This window comes from Strigops habroptila, chromosome 8, assembly GCF_004027225.2.
Source record: "Strigops habroptila isolate Jane chromosome 8, bStrHab1.2.pri, whole genome shotgun sequence".
In the NCBI taxonomy this organism is placed as follows: domain Eukaryota; kingdom Metazoa; phylum Chordata; class Aves; order Psittaciformes; family Psittacidae; genus Strigops; species Strigops habroptila.
Window position 1 is genome coordinate 20,616,488 of NC_044284.2, and position 15,797 is coordinate 20,632,284.

Consider the following 15,797-nt stretch of genomic DNA (forward strand, 5'->3'; position numbering starts at 1 on the left):
GTGACATGCAGTCTTTTTCTAGTGACATTTAGAAGAATAAAGAAACATGGAGATGGCTTATTTTAGGCCTGAAATGGAATATATTAGCTGACTGATGTGACACAGAGTAATGAGTGAGTGATATTTTCTGATGTTATTTTAGAGAAAATAGAATGATTTAAAAGATGTACTGTAACAGAAGAAAAGAGACTATTGCAATCAGACATCCAGGAGGCAAATAGGTTTATTCTATTTTATGCTTCACATTTACTGCTTTCTGGCATGAATAATGCTGCAACCATCATAAAGTTTTAAACTAACCATGTTGATAAACACTTGATTCCTCTTGTTTCAAACATCTCTTGTATTGTTGCTCTTACGTTTTTAAGATGTGGTCTGTCTTAGCTTTTTCACTCGGATTTGACGTCTGGCTTATTGAGTGACTATTTTAAGAACTGCTTTGATGTAGTAGCTCTCCTTTTACACTTGAGTTTTGCGAAGTCCCTAATTAGTGGTCCATTTTTTACACTGGCTGAGCAATATGTGAGGGAGAATATGTTAGAGCCGACCCACAAGGCGGAGTGCCGGGGCTGGTGGTGTGCAGAGGCTGGCACTGCTCTGTTTAGTATTGGAGAGAGGGAGTTTAAGGGGGTAACCTCTTGATCCATGCCAGAGAGTAAATGGAGTCTGTTCTTCTGCTGTCAGCCGAGAGATGGAGAATGATTTTTTTTCTTTTTGGTCTTACTTTGACCTTTGCAAGTGTGATAGCAAGTGAGTTTTTCAGGTCTTATGCTCAAATAAGTCATCAATACTGCTATAGAATCGTTACACGTATGTGTTACCAAGGGTTTCAGGATGGTGGCACAATTAGAGGGAGTTCCGAGATGGGAATTACACTTGCTAACCGTTCTGTCTTCTGGTATGTTTCTAATACAGTTGTGCTTCAGTCACAGCTGCTGCGGAGCATCATCTCCCCTCCTGCGCGGGCACTCTCTGCGTGCCAGGTCCGGTACCCCCCGGTCAGTGCTGCAAGCACGCTGCGGTGTCGCAGACTAACAATAACCGGGGACACAGAGCCGGGATCCTGCCCGCAGCGGGAGGCTGCCCGGGGGAACCGCGAGGCTCGCCCCGCGCTGAGGCGAGACCCCCGGGCCGAGCTGCGCGCGGGCCGGGGGAAGGCGGCCGGGCGTGGGGGGGGGGGGCGCAGGTGCCATTTAGGGCGCGATGTGCGCGGCGGCACCTCTCCCCTGTCTCTCTCTCTCCAGAGATGGCGATCTCTCGCCGCCGCCGGCCGCAGCCGCACGCTGCCGGCCCCAAGCATTTCAGAAACGCCGTCGAGGCGCCAGAGCCGTTCCCCTCCGCCCTGTGTGTCCCCCCCGCCCCGCCCCGCTTTCCCGCGTGGGGTAGTGAGCCCGGCGGGTGCCCGCAACCCTTGCGCGCCCCCGGCCCCAACGGCCGCCGCGCGCGGAGCCGGCCCGAACGGGCGCGAGGCAGGGCCGCGGGCAGAGGGCCCCCGCGTCGTCGTCGCGCGGCCGCTGTCCGCCAGGGGGCAGGCGCGCGGCGGGCCGGGATTGGATGGCGAGGGCGGAATGATGTCGCGGAGGGTCCCGCCTCGCGCGGAGGTGGGGAGGGCAGGTCTCTGCGCGAGCGCTGCCCCGCCGGCGGTTACTTAGCGGTTGGGAGCGGGCGCTCGCTGCGGCTCTCTGTGCCTGGGAGGCTCTGCCGCCGCGGAGCGCGACGCAGCCGCTTCTCGCCTCGCCATGTCTAAGGAAACGAAGAAGCCCTTCCGCCAGAGCATGACCGAGTGGCGGCAGTTCATCTATAACCCCAACAGCGGCGAGTTCCTGGGGCGCACGGCGAAGAGCTGGGGTAAAGGCTCTCGCGGGCGGCGGAGGGAAAGGGCGGGGTGGCGAGCCGCCCCGGCGGAGGCGAGGGGAGGCAGGGGACGGAGAGGAGGCTCGGGGCGGGGGACGGGCGGCAGCGGCAGGGCCCCCGGGGGATGCGGGGGCCGCGGCGGCCAGGTGAGGCAGCTGGCGAGGCCGCAGCGCACGCGCCCCGGTAACGGTTACAACCGTCGCCGCCCGCCGGTCTAAAAATAGCTCCGGCTGTGACAGCGGGAGGGGGGCAGCGGCTCGCGGAGCAGGTGGGGGCCGGGGGAGGAAGAGCAGTTTGCGGGAGCGCGTCCCGAGCTGACTCACCCTCCCGCCTCAGTACGCAAATGCAGCGCGCTGGGCCGCAGGCTCCTCCTCCGCGATCCGCCGAGGGACGGGGGGGGGGGGCTCCGGGAGGGACTCCGGGGCCGCCGCGGTGCTTCCGCCGTGGAGGTGTAGGGCCGGCCCCCGCCCCGCGCTTATCTCTCCCAGTGGATGGCAGCCTGCGTGCATATCAGTGCAGCTGCTCTTCTCCATCCATTTCTTACCCCCCACCCCCCCGCGCTTCCCAGCATCGCAGGAAACCGAGAATGAATGAGCGCGAATTGCCTTTGTACTTCTAGGCGGTAGCTGCGGATCAGAGAGGGAAAGCAAAAAAAAAACCCACCCAAAACAACCAAAAATCCCCAAAAGTTTGAGCCCCAGTTCCAGATAATCTACAAGACTGATCGCTGTGTGTCGTTGTGCATCATCGTGCTAAATTTATTCCAGTGAAAGGCTTATGGGCCTTCTGTTTTTCTGAAGTGAAGCTTTTGAGTGAAGGTTCTCCAGTAAAGCTTGTGAAGGCAGTGTTTGTTTTCCTATTTTCAGGTAGTCTTCCTATTGCTTTCCTCTGAGCTGGAAAGCATGTTATCATAATCTTGTTGCTTCCAATAAAAATGTTTGGATTTTCTGAGTATGTTTTCTCATATTAAACAGTTGTATAAATGCTTAATATTGGGATGTTTCTTCAGTCCTCATGGGACATATTTACCAGCTTCAGAAAATGTAGCGTCTCCTCCCAAATCTTGGATGTAGTTGGGATACTTAATAGTTGTGCTTACAAAACCAACAAGAATCTCAGCGTGGCGTAAAGGAACAGGCCAATACATCCTTGGCCTTGACACAATCTCAATGAATACTAATGTTGAAATAGTGAGGAGGAGCCTTAAGCAGACTATGCATGGGGTGTGCTTTCTTCGCTGTGCCAATGTCTCTGGCCTGTCAAGAGAGGGCCCTAGCTCTGACATGAGTTCTTCATTCAGATGGAAATGGGAGCTTGTGAGCTACTCTGCCAGTTGAATAGCAAAGGAGAGGAAATTTCCACTGTGCTATTCTCCAGTGATTTTCTGTACAGGCAGGTTTCCTCAAGTGCGTGGGCTGGGTGAATGGGTGTATGGATTGCAGAAGTCTGTTTGTCATGAATCTGATGAACGCAGAGACTGCGGGCATGTTAGAAATAGCTTGTCACTTCTTTCAAAAATGTGGAGATGAAACAACCTTCTCTGTTTAAACCTATCTAGTAGGATACGTCACCTTACAATGTTACCAGCCTGTGCTAGCCCAAGGCCAATAGATAATGCTTGGAATTGGTAGGAGTTAGTTGGTAACTGAGTTTCAACAGCCAGCTCCCTTGATGATGATCTTCTGTGCTGGGAAAGTTCATACTCTCCACCCCTAATGATTCTGTGATTCTGTGTACAGGCTTAGAAAGCAGTTTGAATAGTTTTACTTCATTAATAAGTTTTCTTAAGTGGTTTAGGCTATTGTTATGTAGTTGGTGCTATATACCTTAGGCTGGACATTAAGAGGTGACTGTTCAGCAGCACTATAAGTTGTCAGTGTATTTTTTGTCAATATTTATTTATCCTGGCATTTTGTGATTAACATATTTGGCTTATTTAGTTTAATTATATATATTAAGTAAATTATGGTCTCTGACTGTTCTGGGAGGTGGTGTGTGGCTTTCCGCTTGGTTTTTATTTTTTTTTGATTGCAGAGCACTAATTGAGTGGCTCTGTTGGCATAGAAGAATATGCAGGGTTTGGTCTCACTTCTGCAGTACTGCTGTGAGATTAGAGCAGTCTCACTGACTATTGTTCCTTTTCTGTTTCCAGTCTCCCCTCTGAAAGGTGGGGAGATAGGAAGGGAGAGCTCTGGTTGCCAGTCTGTTGGGCTGTGGTGTCTCCAGGGGCAGCATGATAAGAATTCGATTGGCTCTGATTCTTCCATGCATATTTCTCTTGTCTCAAGACAGCTTTTTCACAGAAATAGGACAGAAGCAGTACAGGAACTGTTAAATAATTAGTCACAGTATATGCATGCTTTGCCTTAGACTGAGACAGACCTGGGGGCTTATGTAAATTGTAACTGCAAGGCAGTGATTCTCTGTGAATGTGAGTGCTATGGCACTGGAGTACTCATCTGCCATTCCCACATTAGGATTAGGTATGTTGCTTTTTAGAGTTTGGTAAAGAGTTGCCTTTTAGAATTTGGTAAAAACCTTGTACTAAGTCTTCTCTTGCTGTAAAAAATGAGAGATTTTTACTTTACTTTTCGCAGATTTGAGGGATAATTCAATTTGCATCTTTCACAAATCAGTATCCAAAAGGAACACCCTTCCCCAGCCACCTGATATTTCTATTTAACTGGCATAATCATTAGTTGTATTAAAGAGACAGGAGATACTGGAAAAAACTGTTGATGACTTACATTGGTGGTGTTCTCAGCAACAAGGCATAAGGGGCACTAATAGTCCAGTGCTGGTTGGCAGAGATTATGGAAAGTAGGATCAGTCCTGGGGTTCCACACAGGGTTTATCAGGTAGGGAAAAGAAAGGAGAACTTGGAAGGTGGTGCCTTCCTGTAAGTAAAAGGATTAGCATCTGGCTCTGCCTGTAATGGCAAGGTGCTGTGCCTGCCTGGAATTATAGCAAGAACAGGCTGAGATCACCGTGAAAGTATTGTAATGGGATGCTCACTACACACTCTAATGTGGGCATAATCTTACAATACAGACAGTAAGCTCTTTTTACACAAGGTTATAGAAAAATAATATGTGCCACAAAAACCCAATAGGCAATACTTCATTTGTGGTCACACTAGGTGTCATGTCAAGCCTGTTTAAACCCTTCTGTAAAGCTAGTTGTGTCAAAAGTACTCAAGGTAGAGGTGGAATTGTGTTGAAGTACACAGGATTTCAGACCTACTGCATATTCTTTTGAATGCTCAGTTGTATCCAGTGCACAAATATGTGCTTGAAATTAAACAAATGAACAAAAAAATCCCCCCAAAAACCCCAAAACCAACCAACCAAAAAAAAGCAAAGAAAATAAACCCCAAAAAAACAACCCCAAAACAAAACCAAACACCACCAACAAAACCCAGACACCTTATTTTTGGGAGAGTTTTTCACTACGTCAACAGATATACGGTCTTGTCAGTCACTGTAACAAAAGATCCAGTTTTGCTTCTATTTCTTCTCCACTGAGTTATTGCTGGGACATACAGTGCTGTCAAAGTTTTAACTGCTTTCCTGACTTGAGTCTTCTGTGTTTGTTATCAGTGTTTTAAGCAGGGTTTTGTTGTCATTTGGCTTTCTTCACAAGCAGTGTAATAGTAAACATTCTGGCATCACTGTTTGTGACTGCAGTAGAAGCGCTTACACATCCAGGTTGTGAATTGGAGAGAGACACAGTGCTCTTTTTGTATTGTGGCAGATGGACATTCCCACACAGCCAGAAATATGACTGCAGTCAAAATCTTACTAAATTTTTCCATGATACTGCCTATCATCAGAAATGAATATTTGAGAAATCAGTAGAATATTTTATTTTCCATGACACAGATCTCTGAAGAAAGAAGGCTTGCCTTCTCTTGTTGCTCTGGTGGTACAGTGAGGATATATAGGGGGTTTGTTGGGTTGGATTTTTTTGTATGTTGTAAATGCTTAATCATGACATTAAGCACTGGCTTTTGTGATTCTTTGGAAGTGTTGCACTTGACAATTTTCATTGTCTCCTGAAGTGTTTAGCATGTTATATGTGGAGCCCTGGCTTACTGTGAAATAAACTGTAACATAGGACCACAGTTTTATTTATTTATTTCTTCCTTCCCTCTTTCTTCCTCGCCCTTCCCCTAACATCCCCCAGATTTGGAAAACAGTAATTCTCAAGTGGCTAGAGAATAAAGTTGAAACATTAGTGATTATGTAACATATATAGTTATATTAGTTTAAGGCAAGGAAATCCATCTGCAGGTGGACCAAAAGTCCTTGATGTTACTGGCATTGGTGGTAGCCACTAGTAACATTACTGAAGTGTTTAAATCCTACTAGTTAAAAATACTGAAGAATGATCATGCATATAATAGGATTAATGCAGCATGGAATCCAGCAAACCATAAAGACAGCATTCCATTTTCATTGTTGCAGGTAATGTTGAATAGTTGCTTCCATGTGTGCTGTGAGAATGTTTATGTTCATACTCGTGTATATCTACCTATGTATTACATATAGGTAGATATGCCATTCTGGTTTGTGAGAGATTGACATGCTTTTTATCACCTTTATCATGTAAAGTTTGGAAAGCTTGTATTCATTGTGGAAATGATGGCCAGGTATGTGATATCTTGCATTCACCAGTCGGAAATTCTAATTTTCATAGTGGAGAAGTATTTTAAGTGTTTAAGCCTGGCTGGGCTTAAACCACGACGTCCCTGTAAATCGATGGCAAACTAATGATAGCACCAACATGTTGGTTCAGAAATAGCAGTTTCCCAGATTTGACTGTTGCTTTTCTATATGGTTAGGTTATGAAGGGGTTTTGGTACTGTGATGCCTTGCAAAAAAAAAACCAAAACCAAAAAAAACCCCCAAAAACCCTGCAAAGCAAAACAAAAAAATCAACTTGGTAAATTGTAATGCAGAATTTTGGTTTTGGCAGTTTTCCTTTTTTAGTGTCAAAGGCTGAGACTTGAAGGGTTTGATGTAGGGAGATGTTCTGCAACAACTGAATTGAGTTGCATGTTGGATGTGGTAGCTGTACTTTCCTTGGAGAAACTGTGGAGGATACTTTTCCACTGTTACTTGGGTACATCTTGTTTCCTGACAAGAAATCCAGTGTTATGTGAAATTATTTTGGCAGAGCTTCTTGACAGGTTATGGCTTGTTCACTGTGATTAGCTTAGGATAATTAATACTAATAGGCTCACAAAGAGCAGCTTACTCAGTTTGGAGCTGTTGGAAGTTGCAGAAGAGGTTTTTTTGTTGGGTTTTTTGTTGGTTTTTTTTCCCTTTTTAATGTGGCAAAGTAGCATAAATGGGGTAGTTTAATGGTCAGTGTTCTTCAGTGCATTTACAAACTATATTAAAATAAAGAGTAAAAATAACCTCTGTGTGTATGTGTGCACATGCACACTTTGCTGGACTGGGAGACGTTAATGAGGTTTCAGGACTGTGAATAGAAACGGTCTTCCTTATCACTGCTGCAGCCCTCTTGGATAGGATGTTGCTGGGAGGGGCAGGGGGTTGGACTAGATGATCGCCAGAAGTCCATTTCAACCCTAACACTTCTGTGATTCTGTGACACCACAAGGGACTGTTCACAGTGCAGTCTCCACCATAGAGTCCATCACTATGTTTTAGACATTGGGGTGCCTCTTGTTTTCCCCAGTGACATTGAGGTCCCTCTTGTTTTCCCCTGTATTGACGTTCCCCCTGGTCGTGAGGCCTCCCCAGGAACTGCCTACTCATAACAGTTCTGCCCCACTGCAAGCTCTCAGCAGGGGAGGGGGAGCCCAGGAGCCCACTTCTCTGCTGGAGCAGAGAGGCTCTGTAGGTGGGTAGCCACATTGCCTTTACTGGGGGAGCAAAGGAACAGAGCTGCAGCAGGCTTGGATCAGCTCTTCAGGGTGCTTCAAAATGAGATTTCTACTGTTTGTTTTTATTTGTTCTTTCAGCTTCTAAATAGCTTCTAAATAACCTTAGAAATAGTTTATAATAGAGGTCTGGCTGTCTTGTTCATTATATACTAAGCTTGTTCTTGTGTTCATGTACTTTGCTACTTCTAACCACCACCTTGTATCTTACGTCTCAGGGGTTCCCAAATGTATTTTAAACAGCTGAGTGCTTTCAAATTATTGCATATTGATACGTAACTTTCTCGACATGTGAAACTGAAAGCTAAAATCCAACCAAAATCCAGTAACATTCAGCTGGTTGCTGCAGAGACCTTACGGTAAAGATAATTTGGGAACCACCTCATTATTTTAATACACATACACTGAGTTCTTTTGGGAGAAGTAATACAGGTACTTGCACCTTTAGCAGTTGTGGATTACTGGGGGTTGTAGTACACTAGAAAGTATTTCAGTGCAATATACAATCAGTTTCTGCGACAGGAGCCAGAGGTCAGGCTTCCTCCTCTCATCTTCCAGTGAACTGTTCACATCACTGGGGTACAATCATTTTTGCTTTTGATATTTCCTTTCCTATGTAAGGGTGAAAAACACTGTACTTGGTTCTCTTATATAATCAAGTGTCGGTGGTAGAATGTTGCATAATGGTTTTGATGTGCTTTTCTTGACCAGAGTTACATCTCTTTGGCTTCCTGATAGCAGCCTTATAGCTAGAATGTTTTATAAAAATTGAATTTGCATCATTGTGCAGTAACGTTTTTGAATTAGAAAGGTTTTGAAGATGCCTTTCTCCCATTCTTTTTGACAATGTCTATGCATGTGTCCTTAAGTCTCAAGTGTTCAGCTTTAAAAGAGAATCACATGCTCTTTTTTTATACTAGTATTGTATACTTGATCAATAAAACAATTGCCATTGTCTTATATGTCTTTTAGTCTTCCATCCATATAGTACATATGTTTCGTCTTTAGTTGGGAACTGACTCCAGGTAAACATAAATTTTAAAATGAATCTAATAGTAATCGTCAATACATAACCTCAGAAGTTCTGAAAACAAACCTAAATAAAGGTAGCAAACAGTATGCTGTTAATTTTTTGCTTTAATGAAATACACTAAGATGGGTTCATCATGGTCAAAGAAACCGCAACTAATACAAGAATACAAAACGTTGTTTGAAAACTTAGTTACTAAATTAATTGAGCTGTCCCTAATTTTAAAAGACTTTTAAATTAGGGTTATGCATCATACCTCTGCAGCTGATTTGTGGTACTGTCATCTCTGAAGTAAGGTTTTAACTTTGGCCTGTCTGTTACCTTGTCTTTTCAGTAAACAATTAGTCTGTGTATCCAGAGTGCAAGTTATGCATGCATAATGAAAAGGGGGGTGGGGAGTAGTGAGAGAACAGGGAAAAAATAGACAATCACAGTAAGTTTTCAAGCTGTTTTCCTAAGTAGCCTTCTCCCTTAGCAATTTGTTGCAGCCAAGTGATAGAGAGGTACAGTGTCGCAATAGGCTGTTCCTTTGAGGCAATTTCCTCAGGTTTTGAGGGACTCTTCGATAGGTAACTTTCAAGTTTAGGCTAGTAACATCTTTGTAATTGGTGAAATCCAGGAATGTATCCGGGTCCTCGACGTAGACTGGTAAAACAGGTGGTTGTGTTAGGCAAAGACTTTTGGTAAGTCTGAACAGAAGGACTGGTTTGTTTTAAAAACTACGCAGCAGAAAGCATTTCCATGTTGAGAAGTCTCTTGTAACAGGACGTATGTGTGAATGAATGCTCTGTGTGGAGCTCTCTCAAATATCAACTATGTTATTAAAGCACCAATTGCTTCCAACCTGTTCCGGATCCAGTGTAATAATTTTATGTTTTCACTCCATTCTTTCGTCTTCCCTATGACCCCTTCCTTTCCAGATACAAAACTACAATTCTCTTAAACAAGGGAAACTATTCTTTTTCTAATGGACTGTTTAGTGATCTTTGTCAACTTTCCTATGTAGCTCAAAGAGAGTTTTTAATGCTTATTGCTTAAAAGTAAAGATGCCAAAATGCCTTCTAAATTTTAAGAGCCAGAAAGTATGAAGAAAATGGTTTTGCATGCATTATTTTGCACTGTGCAATACATATGTATGCAAGAGGCATATTGATTTATAACTACAATTAGGAGTGGGAAAGGGTTGGGGGGGCAGGGAGGCAAAACCAAACATATTGCTTATATCCCATTTTGATTTTCAAAATAGGTAATGGAATTAGCTGAAACTAAAATATTAATTTTAGCTTTTTGTTTACAGGTTTGATCTTGTTGTTCTATCTGGTATTTTATGGCTTCCTAGCAGCACTCTTCACATTCACAATGTGGGTTATGCTTCAGACACTGAGCAATGACATACCAAAATACCGTGACCGGATTTCCAGTCCAGGTAACAGTGTATTTATTTTTTCATAAACTTCTGTCTTGTTTAACAGCTAAGTTTCAGCTGAGAGTTTGCTTAAATTATGAACTGCCTGTGGGAAACTGTGATTATTATTCAATTACTTACAGGCTTCAAAGGGTAAAACTTGGCATGAGGCAAGTTATATACATTTACAGCATAAATTCAGTCAGCAGCTTTTTATGTATATGTGCTAACTTTTGCTGTTTTTTCTCTTAAGTTCTTTTCAGTTGAATTTGTCATGTATGTAGACTGCAATTTTATCTGCACATCCACACAACACGCTATTGTATAAGTGGGATTATAATTTAATCATATTGCTTTAAAGAAAATATAAACCAGTTGTCTTGGATCAGGTGGAAGGCCACCTGTGATTAGTATTATATACTTTGAAGAAAGTGCAGGAAGGCTGTACTATGAGGGTGATAGGCTCAAGAGTGTGTCAGGACTATGATGTGAAGTAATTTCCAGAGTTGTCATTATAGCATTGGATAGCTTTCAACCAACATGGAATGTCTGTAGATTCTGGTGGTTGTTGACCTATTATGTAGGGATCCACTGAAGGGAAAGGGTCCTGTGATGAAGCTAGGTCCGCATAACATGTAGCTGCCACTAAAAGTTGTGTCTTGCTTCCTGGAACTACTGCTTCCTTTGTGTGCATGCCCATCTAGTCCCCACTGTTGGCTGCTGGTTCAAGGAGCTGTATGTGACAGGAAAAAAAAACAACTTCACAAATAAAAATGAATAATAAGGTGCTGGGTTGGTGTCATTTCCCCCTGACCTCCCCTTTTTTTTTCCCCCCTTTTTTTTTCTTTTTTTTTAGATATTAGTTTAAATATATCACAAAAATCTGCCATTATAGGCTCTATTTTGCTGTATCTCCATATTGGAAAAAAATAAGGATTTTGACTTTGAAAGATGCTTCTGCATAGTTTAACTACACCAAAGAGATTAGTGTTTTCTAGTTACTGTTTCTGGAGAATGTGTTAGTATTCGACCTGTATCTGCAATTTAAATGAAAATCTGTTATCTCAGATTTTAGAACAACTTAGCTTAGGGACCAAATTTATGTTTAAACCACAACAAAACTAGATGGCTATGCAATATTAATGTTTTGGTAGAAGTCAGATGACAGTATTTTTTAAAATGCTTTTTCCTTTTTTTGAACTCCAAACTCTCAAAATTGATCAGCATCTTGCAGCTGCATCAACACATAGGATGATACAGTAATCTTAAAATGAGCAAGATGCAGTTGGGCCAATATGATAAATGTCTCTGGATTCTGAACAGAATTTGTTCTGATCTAGTGTCCAGACCTTCTTGAACAAATGTCCTCTTCTTTTAAGAGATTCTTAAGGATTTGTGCTGGGTTTTTTTTCAGGCGAAGAATGGGCTAAAGGCTGGAAATGATTATATTATTATTGATTATTATTATTATTAATAATAATATCATCATCATTGACAACCTGCTTTATGTAAAAAAAAAGGTGGGGGGGAGAAGGTGGCTTAATTGGCCATTTCTCCCCGTTTCCTTTGTGGTAGTCAGAACCTTGGTAGTGGAGGGGGCCATGGGTAACTGACTTAATATTGGACTTGAGTTACATGTTTTTTCTCTTGTGCCTCTTGTAGTTCAGGGGATTACTGTTTTTAAATAAGTCACAAGGGACGTTTGCTTAAAAAAGGACGTATGCCAAATTTAGTTCTTAACTTAAGAATTCCTATATCATTTCTGAATGATTTTTTTTATTATGTCTTTAATTACTCATACATAAAAGTTAATCAAATTGCTTATTTGTGTTTTAATGTTTCTCTTTAACTCTGTCGTTTTTCACTTGCAGTGAAACATGTCATGTTCCTGGCTGTAAAACTTTAAATTATAAAAAAAAATTCTACACCCAAAACCTGGATGGCGTAGGTCAAAGGTTTTACTCTGGTGTTAAACATACTTGGAAATCTCACAGTTGGTTTCATAATCGATATTTGACTTGCATTTTTCACTGGGATATAATATTATCAATCAATTCCAGTTGATTTTAAAATATGTTTTTTTAAATCCCTCTTGGAATTGTAGGAATATGTAATCTGTTACAATCCTAGGTGTGATCCTATGTTGAGGCTGCTAATTTTCTTCCTCTAGAAGAGCCCAAATCCTGTGTCTCACAGTCAATGCATCAGTCCTTCAAGTAGCTTCTTCTGTAGAATTTACACCATAGTCTCTAGGCATACTGTGATCCGCTGGAATTGTAGTTCATTCCTCTTAGGATGTTCTTGAAGTTTCCCTGAAGCAATAAGTATCTTAAAAATAATGTTTTATTCATTGATGACTAGTTTAGTTTCTTTGTCATATTCATTTTGAAAAATGGCCTTTAAATCTTTCATTTACAGTATAATTCTATAGATAATAACAATCTCTTCTCCCTCAAGCTCCCTTAGTGTGTAAAACCCCTTCAGCATTTTTTCAGCCCTGTTACTAATTATCTTGCATTTTGTCGAATCCCAGTTCAGCATGGAGGTCAGATGATGACTGTAATGGTGCAAAGTAATTTGCAGTCAGAAATGGTATTTGTAGTTTTATATGAACTGTCAGTCATGAAGGCATTTAGTTATGGTTTGCCTGGAAATAATTTAACTGCTGCTAATACAGAAAGGAGGCTTTATGATTTATTTGCAATTCTACAAAAAAGGTAGAGTAAAAAAGCATTAAATTATATTAGTTGTTTTCTTTAGAATCTAGAAAGATATTTGGCTGTGATAAATTTCTAGTATTATTTATTATTTCCCAATTTAAAGTATTTGTAATAGTTTCTGCCTTTGGATGAGAAGATTGGCCATTTCTGTAGGTGAATTCTTAATAGACTTGGGCTGCTTAATTGCACTTTTTATATGCTTTCCAAAAGCTTACTGTGATTGACTAACTACAGTAATGTCTTAAGAATCCAACATTAAGACAGCTTACCCAACTTTATCTTCCCACTGTGGTCTTCTCAAATGTTTATTTTGTATAAACAATGCCTGATTTTATTTATTTATTTATTTATTATTTTGGGAGATGCCTTAAATTTTATTCATTTGGGAATTTAGGTTTTAATTGGTTTTGCCAGAGGATAGGAAGCTACATGGCATCCTAAGGTGATGCAATTAGTTGCTGCTGTAATTGCAACTTCTTCCCTTATGCCAACTTTGACACAGTTCAAACCATTTTAATATTCTAACTTAGAGGAAAAGTAATCTGATAAAAAATAGGTTGTTGGTCTTTTTTTTATGTTTCGTGGAACTGCAGTGTTAGTTCTCAGCTATACTTGAAGAGACAGATGCATGGCTACTCTTCTATTAATCACAACTGGAGGGCTTTTATCTGTTTTAGTTATTTGTATTAAGAGTTACCCTAAGGTAATGTGAATGAAGCAATCAAACATATGACCTTTTTTGAAGATACAATCTCTTCTGCAGTATCTGGTGGTGTAGCGCTATTTCATCTGTTACTGAAGCTGTGATGAGTAACAGAACCATTGGGTATCTCTCTTAGTGACAACTCCTGATGGTACAGGGCTGAATTTCTTAGCAGAGAGTATGCCTTTTGCTTTCACTTACTAGTACAAAAAAAAAAAAAAAAGGCTAAGATTTAACTCTGTACTTCTCTTTTCCCGTATCCTGGGAAGAAAAGTTCAGCTCTATCAAGGACCCAAACTCCATGTCAGTGTCTTCATTTTTTATCCTTCAACACAAAGCTGGACTTGAGCATTTGGTGATCTGTGTCCTTGTTTCTCCTGCTCGTCCTGTCTCCCTGATTGTAGATAGTTCCTGTTGCAGTATCTGCAGCCAGCAGCTGGATAAAGCCAGCCAGAGGCCCGCACTGCAGCACATGGGGGAACCCTGACTGCTGCAGTGTCAAGTCATAGCAGCCTGGGAGGCAGCTCAAGAGTGTTCATAGTTACCACAGCCTGACTAAGGCATACCCTTAATAAAGTTTCTGGCTCATCTGTTTTGATTGAGATATCTTTCAAGCCATCTTTATGTATTATGAAGTTTTAAAATATAGTTTGTTTCTTGTGGGTTTCTGAGATAAATACCATCACAGCTTCATTCTATATTACCTAAAGCTTTGAAGGATAGCTTTCACTGGAGGTTTTCTGGGTGTGGCTTGGGGTATCTTTTCAATTATTTTTTTAAGTTTCATTTGCTGAATATGGAAATTGGGAAGTGAATCCATGTAATTCTTTGATTGAAAGTGATTAAGTTGCTGATTTTGCTATTTCTAATCAGTTGGGTTTTGTTTGTGAATTGCAGTTATATGGATTGAATTTAAGTATTAATTCATGTAATGGTGATTTTGATAACTAGCTTAAAACACAAACTGTCTTCCAGTACTGTGGAATATAGAGGTAGCCTTGATTTTTCTTTACAGATAGGTATTTTCCAATTTATGGATATGATCTTTTAGTAGATTAGAGTGGTGTAGGGAAGAGAGATTGTTTAGTTCTTTACTTGCACTTTTTCTTTTTAAGGACTTATGATTTCACCAAAGCCAGACACTGCACTGGAATTTTACTTTAACAAGAGTGATGCCCAGTCATATGCAGAATATGTTGCTACACTTAGAAAATTCCTTGAATGTAAGTAAGTTACTACAGCTGCCCATGTAATTCAGGAGTCTTAATGTTGAGTACATAAGTGTCCTTTTTCACTTGTAGTTACCAGTTGCTAATGGAGGCTGGTTCAAGTTCAGGCTTACTCTAGATATGTGTGTTATTAAAGTATATGCATTATAGAAAAAGGTAAGTATCAATACCTATATTGGACAGGGAGCCTGAGCATGAGGAATAGTGGAGTACATAATGGAGAATTTTGGGTCCTTGTCCAGTGTTTTGGCAACATGGTTGTTTAAATGCTACAAGATGTAGAAATTACATACGCCAAAAGAATTCAGTGTAAAATTACATAGGTCATTTATTTGGAGGCAAAGTTTATCAAGACTTAACTGATCTTAGTCTTTATCTAAGTGTCTTAGTAACTAAATGAGAATCCTTTAGTCTTAAGAACTCGAGTGTTTGCCCGTTTAAAAAATGAGGCACACAAAGATTAAATTAATTGCAATTTATTAATTTTTACCCTGACACACAGTATTTTTCAAGCAGAAATATTAAAACATTGAATTTAGAACACAGAGAGAAGGTAACACAGGATGACTGAAGGATGATAAAATCACTAGTTTAAGTCATACGTTATTTTATATATGTGCCTATATGTACACTTAGTCTAGTAATAAATCAATTTAAAATATTAAGAATTGAGGAGGTGCTGTAAAATCTCACCTGTGCTCATGAGTTGCTCTGTTAGCTACACAAGTTACATACTTGAATCTATCTGGATTTGTAGTTTTGTGCCTACTAAAAGCTTCCATGAGTAGGCTTTTCTTTCAGAGCTCTGCCAAGGCTTCCTGGGAGGAATGCTGCGTTTCATGATTACCTGCCTCTCCTGCAGTTCAGTGGGTTTTGGACTCTCCCATTGAGGATGAATTTTCCCATTTTACTTTGTTTATGCTCAACTGGGGGCAGGGTGTAAGA

General features: G+C 41.2%; 1 protein-coding gene across 2 annotated transcripts in view; it reads left to right on the plus strand.

Annotated features, from left to right (window-relative positions):
- Positions 1-1,417: 1,417 nt before the first annotated feature.
- The window catches only part of ATP1B3 (ATPase Na+/K+ transporting subunit beta 3), a 29,747-nt gene continuing 15,367 nt past the window's right edge, over positions 1,418-15,797 (plus strand). For both annotated transcript variants that reach the window (XR_003992859.1, XM_030495863.1), the window contains exons 1-3: positions 1,418-1,848; positions 10,093-10,221; positions 14,739-14,846. Coding sequence is in view for 1 of the 2 variants with exons in the window: in XM_030495863.1 (XP_030351723.1) it covers positions 1,740-1,848; positions 10,093-10,221; positions 14,739-14,846 (346 nt within the window). In the remaining variant the exon portion in view is untranslated. The remainder of the gene's footprint in view (positions 1,849-10,092; positions 10,222-14,738; positions 14,847-15,797) is intronic.